Source organism: Globicephala melas, chromosome 12 (genome assembly GCF_963455315.2).
Source record: "Globicephala melas chromosome 12, mGloMel1.2, whole genome shotgun sequence".
Taxonomy (NCBI): Eukaryota; Metazoa; Chordata; class Mammalia; order Artiodactyla; family Delphinidae; genus Globicephala; species Globicephala melas.
The window spans coordinates 84,139,589-84,156,817 of record NC_083325.1 but is presented as its reverse complement, the minus strand read 5'-3'; the positions used below and the strand labels follow the sequence as shown (position 1 = coordinate 84,156,817).

Here is a 17,229-nt window from a genome sequence, read left to right as displayed (position 1 = left end):
GCCATGGCAGCCGCCTGAGCGGCGCCGCGAGGACAAGGCTGCAGGGCGGCGTGAATGGGCGGCGTCACGCGCCTGGCGCCAGAGAGTCTGCTCCGGGGCTCCGGCTCCGGCCCCGCCGCGGCCTGGCCCTCGCGCTGCCGCCGCCGCCGCCGCTGCCAATTCATCACCTGTCAGGGATCACTCGGGGGGTCACGGGCGGAATGGACACAGCTGTGAGAACAAAACCGGGGGAAAGAAAGGCGAGCGCTCCCAATTGTGCCAGATGTGCAGGGAGGACCTTGAGACCGCCCCCCCCCCGGCCCCCCGCAGGCTCCTCCCGCCCCCAGTTGCATCACGCGGGGATTGCAAAGGTGGCCCAGCCGGCCCGGTGCGCCCGGCCCGGAGCTGCTTCTGATCACAGCGAGGGGCTGGACGCGCTGGGAGCCGGCGGCCGAGCCCCGGGTGGAGACCGAGGGAGTGAGCCCTGGAACCAGGTTAGGGGAACTTCCAGGGCAGGCGTGTGGCTTTAAGTGGGTGTGTGTGTAGGGGGGGAATTGTATCTCCACCCCCCCACCGGAAGCCATTCACACCTTCCCACCAGCCACAGATCCAGCAAATCCAGGGCCCTTTCTACAGCTTTAAGAGTCCTCAAATGCAAACCCACTGAGACACCAATTGACAGATTTTTCAATGCTTTGTAACCCACCCCGAAAATGCTCCAACACCGTTTTGCCGATGAAAGCATAATTTTAAAGGTAATTTCGTATTGGGTTTGCTGAGACAGACATACTAGTAATTCAAGCCTTTTTTTTTTTAATCATTGACTTATACAGCCTCATAATCCCCTTAAAATGATCTTTAAATGAATGTAGAACTGGGTAGCGTGCCAATCGAATCGAATTCAACACAATCAGGCTGACTGGACTCTGACATGGCCGCTAAAGAAAGAAACACCAGAAAACTTTAACCATATTTAGCCATTTTACTGCATCAGGGTACAAAAATGATCATGGGAGAAGGCAGTGGCTCAGTCAGCTTTGCAAGTGTGTAAAGTAATCCTGCACAACGCTCATTAGGAACCAGCCCAGAGCCTGACTGTAGGGATAATGAGGCTGGCACGGATGTTAACATACGGTGTCCTTGGAAAAAGCTAGGAACGCGTCAGTATCTCAGAGCTGCAATGTCCAAGAATCACAAGTAATAATTTGAGAATCCCAAAGATGTTTGTTTACGTTGGCTATTATTGTAAAATAGTCAAAGTATAACATCATGAACCAAAATAGTGTCAAAACAAAATCTGTTCCACTGTGGCACGTATGTGACAGAAACACATGCACACAAAGTACATCAAAAGGCTCGAACTGTCGGGGACTCGGGTATGAAATCATTTCCAGACTTAATATCAGAGAAGAGGTTGTTAATGGAACACTGTCAGGAACAGAGTCGCAGGCAGCCTTTGCCCAGCCAGGCCCTGAGCAGATTTCTCTGCTGGTCAGGAAACCACCATCTCCATCCTCCAAACTGAAGTGGTTGGATTTTCTGAAAGTGACATCCACCCTAGCGCCACCAACTCTCCCTCCCTAAAGAGACGCCGTGGGGCAGGCACATGGCTGCAACTGGTGTCTGAGACCAGACCAGCTGGCTCACCGGTGACGAATTAATCATTCACTGAAGGAAAAAATACTGTATCCCCATTATTAAGCTTTGCTTTTTCTCCAGTTCTGCCCTCTTCCTCTTTCTTAAATGCAGAGGAGGTGGATGGAGATTGAGACAGAAAAGTAAACTTACCAATATAATATTTTGTCAGATTTTCTAGCATATTCTAGAGAAATATGATTTTCAAAACACACAACTAATTTATTGTAGTCTTCAGTTAAGCTAGAATTATGTGTGAATTTACTGAAAAGGATTTGAGTAAATAACTGCAAACTTTTTTTTTATTTAGACCGCAGGAATGAGGTCTTAAAATATGTCTAGAAAAAAGAGGGGCGGGGGAGACACAAACTGAAGCTGTTTCCAGTCCTAGTGCTGAAAAGATTCCCAACCTGGTACCTGACAGATTTTTTTTCTTAAATAGTGTGAAGATATCGACCAATGGCTGGGGCCACCTACCTATGCAAAAATTTAAAAATACAGCAGGCGCTGGAATGTGACACCAGAAATCACGATTTGTGCATAATTAATCACCTTACTGTGCCACCTACATTGCAGAACACAGACCAGCAGCCTCTCAAGGGCCGCGTATATAAATACAGCTCCAGTATACAAGTTTTCCTAATGACTTCCGATTACTAGGATCATTACAATAGCCTTCCCAGCTCTACAAAAGGAACCCAGAGTCTTGCCTCTCAGAGCTCCTTAGCGATCAGCATGGTTTCCAATAAGTACTCATTTTACAGAGTTTACAATAATGCCTCCTGCGTCACTCCGGGTTGCACGATCCCACACTAAACCTGTCGCTGAATGCGCGCGTGGGTGTTTTTGGTTTTGTTTTTTACAAAGCTTTTCCTTATCTTAAGAGACCGAACTCACTCTACAAAAGTCACTTGTCGATGGCAAACTTATTTGCGTTTTCACTTTCTTCAGAAATGCTTTCTATCTTGATGACATTCCGTGAGGCGCAGGGAACGGTGGTGACTTTCCCTCTGCTGTGCAGACCTAGCCTGTGTCGTTGTGATTTTAGGGATGCTGAGAGCTCTGAGGTGTAGAGGCTTCGTCGGGGGACACCTTACGGGGAGGGTCCTGCCTAGCCATTGGGAGTAGAATTAAGATGCACATTTAGATTCCCGGGGTCTCCGTCTCCCCCTCCCCCACCCTGTCCGCGACCGCCTTCTCCCTTTTCTCCGCTCCTCTCCTCCCCTGTCTTCCCCCTCTCCCGTGCTCCCCTCCGCTCCCCTCCGCTCCCCTGCACTCCCCTCCGGCCCGGCGCTTACTGTACTCTATTTACCACCCGAGCTGGGCACGCGTCCGCCCCGCCCACCCCGCGGGGATTGGCTGGGAACGCGGAAGGACCGAGCGCTCGCCTCGCGCCTGCGTCCGCCAATGAGGGAGCCCGTCAGGCCTGATGGACACGCTGACTTCCACCAATGGGGACGCAGGGAAGCCGGATCGTGTTGCCCCGGCGAGCCCTAATAAAAGCCGCCGGGCCGGGCTCTCAGCTTCATTCTGAGCCGAGCCCGGTGCCGAGGGCAGGTAGCTCCGCAGACGGCGGCGGCGGCGGCGGCGACGGCGGCGGCGGCGGCGGCGGACTGAGCTCCGGGGCAGCCCGCTCCCTCCTCCCGGTCTCTCATTCCCCGCGATCAGCATGAAAGCCTTCAGTCCAGTGAGGTCCGTTAGGAAAAACAGCCTTTCGGACCACAGCCTGGGCATCTCCCGGAGCAAAACCCCGGTGGACGACCCGATGAGCCTGCTGTATAACATGAACGACTGCTACTCCAAGCTCAAGGAGCTGGTGCCCAGCATCCCCCAGAACAAGAAGGTGAGCAAGATGGAAATCCTGCAGCACGTCATCGACTACATCTTGGACCTGCAGATCGCCCTGGACTCGCACCCCACTATTGTCAGCCTGCACCACCAGCGGCCCGGGCAGAGCCAGGCGTCCAGGACGCCGCTGACCACCCTAAACACGGACATCAGCATCCTGTCCTTTCAGGTAAGACCTGCTCCCGATGCCCCACTCGCTGCCGCGCACCCCCAGCGATGCCTGGGCTGCCCCTGGCAGAGCCATTGTCCAGACGGCCGGCCGTAGTCGGTGACTTACAGATGAGCTAATAACTTTATTATTATTATTTACAAATATGGTGTAGATTGAGTCGTGCGTGAAATTACTGGTAAGTTCTGACCTGTTAATGCATCTGTCTTCGAGTCTGAATGTAGTATTAACGTGTTTAATGGAACTTGATGTTTTAAAAAAGGCCCTTTCTCCTTAAGATTGTCTAACGTTGTGCCTCTTATCTCCTTTTTCGCAGGCTTCTGAATTCCCTTCTGAGTTAATGTCAAATGACAGCAAAGCGCTCTGTGGCTGAATAAATGGTGAGTGTTCGCTTGTGCCTCGCGTTGAACTGGCGCTTGGAGTGTGTGTGTGCGCGCGCGCGTGTGTACTTGCGTATCTGTAAAAATGTTGGCTTGGTAAATGAATGTGTACTTCGTTGTATTACACGTAGTACATTGTTTACACGTACTCTAGACACGAAGGGGCCTCTAGCTCCTGTTACTCAAAATCCCACGACATTTACCTTTAAAAAAAAAAATGATGCCAGTAACTTACTCGGAAGGTGGTGGAGACAAATGTGTACTGGCTTCTGTGGGCATGTAACATACTCCGGCTGTTTTCTGCTATCGCTCTGGTACTATGAGGTACTAACCTCCATATAATTAATCTTATCGCCACAAATTCCATAGGGATCCTCCTTCCCAAAAACTGCAGCCCTCTGGGATTCAGCTAACCCGAGCATTGCTGCCCTGTGCCTCAGACCCTGTGATGTGGGATTCCGACTTCCCTATCTGTTAACGAAAGGGCTGTTTTCAATCAAATAATTGTTACAAGAAGCAGACTGGCGCCTGTGAGCACTGCCGTTGGAGATCCAAATAAGAGGTGGCGTTGGGAAGCTTTTCCCCCGAGTCTCTGCTATTTTAATGTTGAATTTGCGCTGTCCAGGCCGAGTGTGTGTGTTGCATCTGGACGCCGGGGTTTGCCCAACGTTTGAGTGTTTGGTTAAGTGTTCAGACTGCGGCTTCCTCCTGGCACCAGTCTACCGCCTCTGCCCTTAGGTTAAAATCTCCTAACACCCCCTTCTCTCCCAGTCTTTTGCAGGCGCTGACTTTTTGTTTCCTTTGCACAATAACAACAACAACTCCACAGGCTCTTTTAAGGCGCTGAACTCACTTTTCAACCCTTTCCCAAGGAGAACAAGTCAAAGGGACCTTTTTTAAAAATGGAAGGAAAACTAAGAATGATCAACTTCCCCAGGGTGTTTTCTGACATGGACTGTGATATTAGTTATTTATGAAAAAGACTTTTAAATGCCCTTTCTGCAGTTGGAAGGTTTTCTTTATATACTATTCCCACCATGGGGAGCGAAAACGTTAAAATCACAAGGAATTGCCCAATTTAAGCAGACTTTGCCTTTTTTCAAAGGTGGAGCGTGAATTCCAGAAGGATCCAGTATTCAGTTACTTAAATGAAGTCTTTCGGTCAGAAATTACCTTTTTGACGCAAGCCTACTGAATGCTGTGTATATGTTTATATATAAATATATATATATTGAGTGAAACCTTGTGAACTCTTTAATTAGAGTTTTCTTGTACAGTGGCAGAAATGTACATTTCTGCATACAAAGTGTAATGATGTACTTATTCATGCTAAACTTTTTATAAAAGTTTAGTTGTAAACTTAACCCTTTTATACAAAATAAATCAAGTGTGTTTATTGAATGGTGATTGCCTGCTTTATTTCAGAGGACCAGTGCTTTGATTTTTATTATGCTATGTTATATAACTGAACCCAAATAAATACAAGTTCAAATTTATGTAGACTGTATAAGATTATAATAAACATGTCTGAAGTCAATACCTGACTCTGAATGATTTTTAAGATTCTCTTTCTGTCTCTATCGCGCCATTTTATTTAACCCCTCCTCCTTCATCCCTTCTATCACCCCCTAAGTGTTGGAAACCTGTGTGCTGAGAAATGCCTTATCGTATGTGTGGTCAGGGCTATCGCTTAGGGGCAAAGGGCCGCTGCTGCTTTTTAGGAGAGCTGACAGGGGCTGGGAAGTTTATAAACCCAGAAGTTTCTCTAAGTCCGTCAAGGAAAAATTAGTTCTCTGCTTTGGGGTTGGGTTTCAAACCAAGGAATTGCTGTGGTGGTGACTCCTGAGAGGTAGACCATTCAAATAAATGTGGACTCTGGAGGCCTACGTGTCTGTAGATGTCAAGACACTTCTGGAGTAAATGAAACTGCTGTGAATCAGAAGACAAAAGACTCTATAGAATTCAGAACATGATTTTAAGATTTAGAGGAAGGGCAAAAAGAAACCCCTCAGTGCCCCTGTCTCCTTATGACCCTTTGCCCTGGGAATTCCGCTGTAACCGGCCCTGAGCTCCAGCCTCTGCGCGCTGCCCCTGTGCCGAGAAGGACGGGGCCCACGTTCCAAGACAGGTGGCTATTAAACTGCCCTTCACCCTTGACTGCGCCGCCGCACTGCCTGCCCAGGCGAGGACAGAGTATCAGCCGGCTGTTTCCACCGCAGCCCTCACGTGGCAACCTTTGGACCCGGCTTTAAAATATATAGTTAGTATAGATACGTGTTTAAAATTTATATGTGTACGTATATTTATATTCTCAAATTGGAAGACACTTCCGCAGGGGTGTGAGGGGAGGGGGGCAGGTTCTGGAAGCTCGGTCCCGGGAGGACTGGAACTGGAGAAGGAAGCTGGAGGACAGGCGGGCGAGGATAGGTGTCTCACCTGTGGCCACTTTCTCAGGCCCAGCCGAGCAGGTGCTGGGTGGCGCCACCGAGTCTGACCTGGCGGCTGCGGCGTTTCCGGCCCTGACACTGAATCTATCACCAGTGAGCAGTGAGCGCCGGGTAGGGGTGGAGGATGGGGAGAGAGGCAGCCTGGGGATCTTAGCTCGAACCCTGCCACGTTCCCGCATCCTCGGCAGCGGTCCCGGCCCTGGAGCCTCCTTCCTCTTGGGCTGGCGCCCTGCAGCCGGCCAGGGCAGCTCTGGACATCACCCGCGCCCTGCCCGTCATCCCCGTCGTGGACATCATGCTAGTCCGCAGGTGGGCCCGTCCTTTGATCCGGGCACAGTACCAGGGCCGTCGTTGTTGTTGATAATCATACCCCCAGGGAAGCGGGCTCTGGCTGTGGCACCTGGGCGCAGCCGGTCACCCGACCCACGCCTCCCTTCAGGCCTGTCGCCTGACGTCCGTCCACCTGTCGTCAGCCCCTCCGGCGCCCTGCACGACAGGCCACACTGCGTGGGGCTGGACCCGGGTGGGGCAAGGGCGGGAGGAGGGAGGACAGGTCGCTGCCCACCCCCGTCCTTTCCTCTGGGCGGGGAGGCGGGGGGACTGCGCAGACGCCAGCCCCGGGTTGCCCCCAGCCTCGGTGACCCTCTCGTGGTCGGCTCAGATGGCGAGGGGATCTGACCCCGGCGGAGGGTCTCGTGCACGGGCTCCCTGGCTTTGCGGGGGAAGCTGTGTGGCCGGGGCGGGGCCTTTCGACAGCTGCACTGTCACTGGGAGCGGGGGACCGTTTGCAAGTTTTGGACGACGACCTAGAGTAGCAGCAGCGTCAAGGGAAAGAGGCACCCTTCGGAGGGGACTTTTCGCGGCGGAGCCCGGGCGGCCCTTCGAGGTCCGGCCGGTGGAGGCCGAGCGCCACCTGCTGGCTGGCTCGAGGAAGGCAGTTCGCGAGCGGGGTCTAAGGGGCCCGGGGCTTGGGGGCTTGGAACCCGAGTTAATCAGCTGGAGAGTTAGGGGAGAAATCACCGGGGAGACACAAGCTTTTGAAAATGAATGATGATGTCATGAAAGCCTATTTCTCTAGCATGTGTACAGTCGTTTCCACATGGGACTCTTATTTCATCTTTACTACTTCATAACTTGGATACGATCCCCTTTTACAAACTAGTATCTACCACCAACTCTGCAGTAGGTACTGTCCTGGATTTTAATAAAAGTATCAGACATGATCCCGGGCCTCAAAGAGATTATAACCAGATCGTGCAGAAAAAAGAAATGTGAAGTCCAATGAAAGCCAGAACGTTTTCCCTTCTCTTTCCTTAAGTTTTTGTTTAATTTTATTGTTTCTGAATTGCTTAATAACCTTAGCCAGGACCTCCAATGTTATGTTAAAGAAGTAGGGGTGAGTGAGAGTGGGCATCCTTGTCTTATTCCAGACCTTAATGAGAACAGGTCAAACTCCGTCATGTGTGGCCTGGCTCTAGGATTTTGCTGTAATATATAGTCTTTATCAGTTTTAGGAAGAACTCTTCAATTGTTACAGGGTTTTTTTGAGAATTTTAAATCATAATTTGGGGGTGAATTTGGTAGAGTAGTTTTACTGTATTTATTGATATAATTTCGCTAATGCATGACACTAATTTTTCTGATGGTAACTACCTTTACATTTCTGCACTAAATCCTACCTGAACATGATGTATTATTACTTTTTATAGACACTGTTGGGTTCTGTTAGGCAATATTTTACTTGGAATTTTTGAGAATGAAATTGAGCTGTGGTATCTTATGCAGTCCTTACCTAATTTTGGAATCAAGGTCACGCTGACTTCAAACAATAAATGTGTGGGTCAGATTGCATTTACTTTTAGTCCTCAAAGCCATGGATAAATCCTCAGAGCTGGGCAGACATGTGGTCTCTCCATCCTACAGAAACTGGACTCAGATATGTGATCTGAGTGAACAAGGGCACACAACAGTCAGTGGACAGAGCAACTCAGCCCAGTGTTTTACTGGAATGGAGAAGGGGCTTCTGAATTTAATAGGAAATAGCATTCTTGTTAATAAAAAGCTATACTTTAGCTTTTTATATATACGTGGAGCTTTTTAAAAAAAAATTCAAGGATCATTATTTATGGGGCTTGCTCTCCACAGTGTGGGCACACAGCTCCAGGACCACCCAAATAGTCAAATAGCCTGACTCACCACCCACCCTTCCCTTTCTGTCGCTCTCTGCTGTTGGAGAGGCGCCTCCAGGCTCTGAGTGTCCTTCTGGAGATGGTTCTGACAAGGCTTTGAATGTCCTTCTATTTCATCATAAAGATAATTTGGGACAGAGGCAGCAAGATCTGCTGAGAAGCTTAGCAGCAGGTGGTGTGTTCAGTGCCAACTACTGACATAGGCACTCTGAGGGGTACCAGCCTGAAGTCACAAGAACGTCAGAGAACCCTGCAGAGGACACGTGGAGCGAGCTGATTCAGAGTGAGGGGCATGCACACATCTGTGGCCGTCCTGGGTGAGGGTGCCAGGCTCAGCAAGTTAGGGGCATGGGCCCAATAGGAATGGAAAACAAGGGTTTGAACCATGTGAAGCAAGACATTGCAACCGAGACCACCACGCAGAACCCTTGAAGGCCTGCAATCTCAGCTAAGGTATAGACTAAAATAAAATATTACTCACTAGCCCAGGAAGATCGTAAGAAAGTCTGTCTGTCAGCCTGAGCTCAGGCGGGGAAAGAAATATCTCCCTTGCAAATTCATAGCCGTAGATCTGCCCTCATGGGGAATGGGGGTTCAAATATATACTACCCAGTTAGTTTCAGAAATTCTAATGCTGATAAATTAACATAAAAATGGGTCCTGGCTGTTGATGCTTCTGGGGTGTTTGGCAGTAGCAAATACAAAACTTCTCTGGAGAGAAAAGCCCTCCATACAGACCGCACAAAATTCTCATATTTAATGGCTTGCTGAACGTAAGTTTACAATTAAAAAAATTTTTAAACCACTGGAAAACAATTTACCATGTGAGAAAGAATCAGTAGATAGAATGAAGAGAAAGATTAGGAACAAGAGAACTATAAAGGATGAAAGTGACTAAAATGATTAAAGAAATCAAAGAACTAATTGAAAACATAAGACAATCCCAAGATATAGTTATTGAAGTTGAAAACAATGCAAAAGTTAAAACCCAGATGAAAAACCACTGGAGCATTTCTATACACTAACAATGAACAATCTGAAAAGGAAATTAAGAAAACAATTCCACTTACAATAACATCAAAAAAGAATAAATACTTAGGAATTAACATAACCAAGGAGGCAAAAGACTAGTACAATTAAAAGTACAAAACATTGCTGAAGAAATTAAAGAAGACATTAAAAAATGGAAAGATATCCCATGCTCATGAATTGGAGAACTTAATATTGTTAAAATGACAATGCCACCTAAAGCAATCTACAGATTTGAGGCAATCCCTGACAAATCACAATGGTGTTTTTTGCAGAAAAAGAAAAATCCATCCTAAAATTCATATGGAATCTTAAGGGACCCTTAAGCTAAAACAATCTTGAGAAAGAAGAACAGAGTTGGAGCACTTACAGTTCCTGATTTCAAAACTTACTATAAAGCTCCAGTCATCAAAACAGTGTGGTATTGGCATGAGCACAGGCATCACGATCAGTGGAATAGGCTAGAGAACCCAGAAATAAACTCTCACATATGTGGTCAAATGATCAACAAGGATGCCAAGACCATCCAATAGGGAAAGGACAGGCTTTACAACAAATAGTGCTGGGGAAATTGGATAGCCACATGCAAATGAATGAAGTTGGACCCTTACCTAACACCATATACAAAAATTAACCCAAAATGCACTAAAGACAATAAACATAAGAGCTAAAACTATAAAACTCTTAGAAGAAAACATATGGCATAAGCGTCACAAAACTGGATGTAGCAATGATTTCTTGGACGTGACACCAAAGGCACAGGCAAAAATAAAATAAAATAAAAATAGACAGGGCTTCCCTGGTGGCGCATTGGTTGAGAATCTGCCTGCTAATGCAGGGGACACGGGTTCGAGCCCTGGTCTGGGAGGATCCCACATGCCGCGGAGCAACTAGGCCCATGAGCCACAACTACTGAGCATGAGCATCTGGAGCCTGTGCTCCACAACAAGAGAGGCCGTGATAGTGAGAGGCCCGTGCACTGCGATGAAGAGTGGCCCCCGCTTGCCACAACTAGAGAAAGCCCTTGCACAGAAACGAAGACCCAACACAGCAAAAATGAATAAATTAATAAAAAATAATAATAAAAATAAAATAAAAATGAACAAATTGGACTTCATGAAAATTTAAAACTTTGTGTATCAACGGAGGCTATCAACAGAGTGAAAAAGCAACCTATGGAATGGGATAAAATATTTGCAAGTCATATATCTGCTAAGGGATTAATATCCAAAATATATAAAAGGGATTAATATCCAAAATATATAAAAGGCTCCTAAAACTCAACAACGGCAAAAACAGCCCAATTCAAAAGTGGGCAAAGGACTTGGATAGACATTTGTCCAAAGAAAATATATGAATAGCCAATAAACCTTGAAAAGATGATCAATATCACTAATCATTAGGGAAATGCAAATCAGAATCACAGTGAGCTATCACTTCACATCCATTGGGATGGCTGCTATCAAAAAAAAAAAAAATGCACCAAACCCGTCCCCCCCCCCACCCCCGAAAAGAGCAAGTATTGGGGAAGATGTAGAGAAGTTGGAATTCTTATTCACTGTTGGTGAGAATATAAATGATACAGCTGCTGTGAAAAACAGTATGGCAGCTCCTCCAAAACTAAACAATAGAATTACCGTACGGTCCGGCAATTCCACTTCTGGGTATACACCCCAAAAAACTGAAGCAAGATCTCAAAGAGATATTGCATGCCTGTATTCATAGCAGCATTATTTGCAATAGCTAAAATGTGGAAGCAACCCACGTGTCCATCAACAGATGAATAGAAGGCAAAATGTGGTCTATACATACAAAGGAATGTTGTTCAGCCTTAAGAAGGAAGGAAGGAAATTCTGACACATGCTGCAACATGGGTGAACCTTGAGGACATCATGCTAAGTGAAATAAGTCAGTCACAGAAAGACAAATGCTGTATGATTCCATTTACATGCAGTACTTAGAGTAGTCAAAATCATAGAGACAGAAAGTAAGGAGGGTGGGTGACAGGGGCTTGGGGGAGGGGAAAAGAGGGAGTTATTGTTTAATGGGTATAAAATTTCCATTTTGCAAGATGAAAAGAGTTCTGCAGATGGATGGTGGCGATGGCTGCACAACAATATGAATGTACTTAGTACCACTGAACTATACACTTAAATGTACTTAAGGTGGTAAATTTTATGTTATGTGGGAGATAGGTCTGAGGAAATATCCCAGAACGTAGCACAAAGAGATAAAGATATCACAAATATGAAATCAAGGCCAGAGACACAGAGGATAGAATGAGAAGATCCAACACAGGACAAACTTTACTGAGGGTCGTGGCAATGGAGGGGAGTGAGCAAGCAACTTGAACTTGAACATTAGACATGTCTAAATAGTAGACAAGCCTTTAGTCAAGCTGGCAGGCCACACATATATCCGTCCTAAAACTTGAGAAGAAAAAGTTCAACAACACAAGACAAAGAGTTCACAGATGAAGTAATAGAGTGGCCTTTAAACATACGAAGATCGTCAACTTCATTCATAATAAGTGCACATGGATACGACATGAGATATCAGTTCTCACCTAGCAGATGGACAAAAGTCCAAAAGTGGCCACGTACTGTGTTGACAAATCCTGTACGTTGTTGATAATAAAGTGGTACAACCCCTGTGCAGAGGAATTGGATGATATCTAGCAAAATCGTATATGCATTTACACTTTGACCCTGCCATCCCACTCCTAGGAATCTATCCCAAAGTCACAATGCAAAAGTATGAAATAATAGATGCTCCAAGTTAATAGATTTGGCTTTGGCTTTTTTTAAATTTTATTTATTTATTTACTTAGTTGCGCTGGTTCTTAGTTGTGGCACGTGGGCTCCTTAGTTGCGGCATGTGAACGCTTAGTTGCAGCATGCATACCCTGGGTCCAGTATGCAGATTTCCAAGCACTCCCCTCCCTGGGACACCAGCACAGCCAGCAGGACCCTGGGAACCCTCCCCTGCACCAGTGAGCAGCATCCCCTCCTCAAGGCTTCCGGGTCTTAACCATTCCAACAATTCCAGCCTTTCTCCCCGTGCCCTCAGCCCAGACAGCGACATGCTTCCTGCAGTCACTACCTCCCTGCTACCTCCTTAGAGTTCTTTTTTTCCTTTTTCGGTTCCCTAGTTAACAATTGACACTGAGTTGACAATTGTATTCTCTCTGTGGAAGTTCCTGCCTGGACTCTGGCTGGTCCATTGGGCCCAACCCCTCAACCTCCCTGTACAATGTGGAGCCCGTACTGCTCAGAGGAGAAACTCCAATGGCTCACCAACTCTTGGTTCGAAAGGGTACATGCACCCCAATGTTCACTGCAGTGCTGTTTACAATAGCCAAGACATGGAAGCAACCTAAGTGTCCATCGACAGATGAAGGGATAAAGAAGATGTGATATATATATATATATATATATATATATATATACACACACACACACAATAGAATATTACTCAGCCATAGAAAAAATGAAATAATGCCATTTTCAGCAACATGGATAGACCTAGAGATAATCATACTAAGTGAAGTAAGCCAGACAAATATCATATGATATCAATTATATGAGGAATCTTAAAAAATGATACAAATGAACTTATTAACAAAACAGAAACAGACTCATAGACTTAGAGAACGAACATATGGTTACCGCGGGGGAAGGATGGGGGGCAGGGATAGATTGGATAGAGTTTGAGATTCACATGTACACACTGCTATATGTAAAATAGATAACCAGCAAGGACCTACTGTGTAGCACAGGGAACTCTACTCGATATTCTGTAATAACATAAATGGGAAAAGAATTTGAAAAAGAATAAATACATGTATAGGTATAACTGAATCACTTTGCTGTACACCTGAAACTAACACAATGTTGTTAATCAACTATGCTCCAATATGAAATAAAAATTTAAAAATAAATTAATAAACAGCAAAAAATAAATAAAATAGAATTTTAGTGATATATTGGTCCTATATTGCTGCATAAGTAAGCACCCCAAAACTTAGCAGCTTAAGACAGCAAGTGTTTCTTACCTTGTACGGTTTCTGAGGGTCGGGAATCAGGAGTGGCTTTGCTCGATGGCTCTGGACAAAGACTCTTGACTCAAGGCTGCCAGCGCTGGAGAATCAGCTTCCAGACTCCCTTGTGTGGTTGCCTCTGTTCCTCACCGGCTTTTGGCCAGAGACCCTGGGACCTCTCCGTAGGTCTGCTCACAACAGGGCAGCTGGCTTCCCCCAGGGCGAGGCAGGGAGAGAATGTCCAAGACAGAAGCTGCAGCCTTGACCCACCAAATCTCGGAAGTGACGGACCACCACCTTCGGTCACACAGACCAACCCGGGTACAAAGAGGGGGGACCACCAGGGTGTGGGTGTGAACAGCAGAAGGTGGGGTCCCTGGGGCCATCTTGGAGAGTGGCCACAAGGTCTTTTTATTAAGAATGTTGGCTGAGGGGGTGGGGTAGGATCAGGGCCAGCCTGGGGGTCCTGATTCCTTTGCTGCTGCTGACAGTGGAGAGAACGCACAGTCTGGGCAGGAGCTGGAATCCGGAGGTCCCAAAAGGAGGAAATGGCCAACTTCCTACCACAGGCACCATTTTAGAAGTTCCTTGGAAACATTTGGTGGAAATGGCAGTGATAATTTTGGCCGTGTGACTCCTCCAGTCTATCTTGCTGTGTCACTAAAACTCTCAATTTAGGAACTATGCTGGCATTTCCTCCAGCTGATAAGATGTCTAGATGTCAATGGACGACATGTGTATTTTTTAGCTGCAGCCAATACATTTTAAACTTATTAACAAGACCACAACTAACTTGGTTTTTTGAACTCAAGAAAAAATAGCATATTAAGTAACCACACATCGTAGAGCATCATAACTCATTGGATCATTTTACTTTTCCCAAATATTACTCCTACCTGATTCAATACCTGGCTAGAAGCAGAACCTTGAAGTGAGGTAAATAATATTTTCACTTCTACAACGGGAGGGATAATTTGGGCATATCTAAAAGGCTAGCTAGCTAGCTAGCTAGAGATAGGAAACCATACTATTAAATATTTTGGACTTGAGATGATTATTCTATTGATAAATGGAATGGTAAGGTATAACAGCCAAGGATAAAATTCAGTTCTTCCTTCCCCCTGCCCAGCTATCATATGTATTTTAATTACTGGAAACATATTATACACAATTGATAGTGTTCTCCAGTCTCACCATTGAAAGTGACACCTTCAAGTCCAAGTGATCGGTTGAAATAGATAAAAGGACCAAAGTTCTGGAAATGTTGAAAGTGGCCCTTGGGCCATTTCCACACCTTTATACACAGGAAGGAGGTAGCTTTTGTGTGGCATCTAGATAAAGATAAGGGACTTGAATTCTAAGTCTTATGTTGATATGCAATCTAAAAATAGTATATATTGATTCTTATACACTTCAACATTTTCTGTGTAAGGCCTTTACATTCTTAGTTATAGGCAAGAGCCCAAGTTTTCTGAGATTCCATAGCCAAACCATCAGTGAAATAGGAGGAAAAAAAAAAAACAACTCTTACTGGAAGCCATATGCAAGAGAGAGATAGTGACAATGTCTGAAAAGAAAGCCATTTCTATTTTTTACATCTTTTTCACTACAGTAAGGGTGTAAATTTTAACTGACATTTCCCAAGGAAGAAAATCATTCTGGGGGGGGAAAAATGGAGGCAATTACACACCAAAAGTATGTTGAAGGCTTCAATGTTAAGGGAAAATATCTACTTGATTTCAAATATTTTCAACCAAGACAGTTTCTTGCCCCAGACTAATCCTCACAGGCACTGAATGGAACACAGAGCTTCTGGGCAGCCCATGGAGGTGAGGCTGCAAGCATTCGACCCTTGGTGCTGGCATCCCCCAGCCCCGGGAGGTGTGGGCAAGCATGTGCACTAACTAGGTCTCGGTCTCACTAGAAGCAAAGCGAGCGATCCTTTCAGCTCCATCATGCTCCCTGTAATTCTCCTGCCCTGGGAGATGAACGGCTCTCTAAAATCAGGCTGGACGCATCCAGTGTGTAAAAGAGCTATTTTTCCATCCGTTTTTCTGCCGTGACAGAATCACAGGAGAGGATTTATTTGTCTTCCTTATCCCTGTGGTGATCCGTGACAGTTTGTATTTTCCAAAACTGACTGCAAAAACATTCCTGGACCCACGTGCTCTTCTAGAACTTTGTCACTCCTGCAACAAGAGGTGGAGTCTGTCTCCTGGCCCTGAACCTGGGCTGGACTTTGTGAATGCAACAGCAGAGGAGCTCTGTGAATTCCAGGGCTAGGTCGTAAGAGGTGATATAACTTCTGCCTGATACCCACTCTCTCTCAGTCTCAGGACATTCACCCTGGGTATGTAGCTGCCATTTTGTGAGGAAGCCCAAGCTGTGTAGGGGTTTTGCACTTACAGCTGCCTCCCCAGCTGCCACCATGTCACCCATCAGACCTGTGAGCAAGAAAGCCTTTGAGAGGCCTCCGGCCCTGCCACCATCTGACCACAACTGCATGGGAGACCCTAAGTAGGAACACTTGGCTGAGCTAGTCAATCCCAGGACTGTGACAAAAATATTTATTTTATATATATATATATATATATATATATATATATATTTAAAATATATATATATATATATATTTAAAATATATATAATTGTTGCGGTTTTTGCCAATCAGTTTGGGGTGATTCCTTACATAGCAGTGGATAACATGAACATGATCTGAAGAGGTGAAGTATCACACAGTCTAAGAATTATAATCTCCACATTTTTTTTGGTATAACCTCCTTAAAGGATTTTGAAAAACCATCTATGTGCTCACACAGTTTTTACTTGTCACTTAAATTTTTGTAATAAGTTTGCAAAATAAATTTTCACACAAATTCATTGCACTATTCTCTTAAGTGTGTCTCCTGGAGTATCGGTGCAATTTGATAGTTGTGATTAACCATATTTAAAATACAAGAACCATTTCTTCTTTAGAAGTCAAAAATTTCACAGTTTCTTTTTCTCCCTGAACTAGTATTTCTATCTACTTCTCCCACAAAATTTTGTTCTAATGTAATATATGTTTGCATTTAAAAATCATTGATTACCCTATTATGCCTTTCTGCAAAAGAACATATATATATTGAAATTATAAACATTTTTGTTTCCAGTTATCACAAATCCTTCTTCATGTTTAAATCCTTTTAACATTTTTATAAACATTAAGATAATATTTTACAGGAAATACATTTCTTAATGATATTTTCAATTATTTTAAGTATCCATGGATGAATGTTACTTTTGTATAGAACGAGCCAGAGTTCAGCATGAATTTTAATCCTGGTATTTTTGTTTGAATAGATTTAAGTGCCAAGAAACCTCACTCACACAAAGAAGTAGATGGAATTGGAAGCTGTTTTGATAGAACAACGTCATTCTTTCATAACTTCTTCCAAGTTATATGCTAGAAACTATGTAGCAATTCATTATCAAACTTTATTTTTAGTATTCTACCCCGTGACAACTCGATTAC

The 17,229-nt window shown here is 45.2% G+C and overlaps 1 protein-coding gene across 1 annotated transcript; it reads left to right on the top strand.

The window, feature by feature from the left end:
* Window positions 1–3,134: 3,134 nt before the first annotated feature.
* ID2 (inhibitor of DNA binding 2) lies at window positions 3,135–5,548 on the top strand. The gene is made up of 3 exons (XM_030844491.2): window positions 3,135–3,631; window positions 3,948–4,011; window positions 4,783–5,548. The coding sequence occupies exons 1-2, from the start codon at window positions 3,284–3,286 to the stop codon at window positions 4,002–4,004; spliced, it is 405 nt and encodes a 134-aa protein (XP_030700351.1). The 5' UTR covers window positions 3,135–3,283; the 3' UTR covers window positions 4,005–4,011; window positions 4,783–5,548.
* The last annotated feature ends 11,681 nt before the right edge of the window (window positions 5,549–17,229 follow it).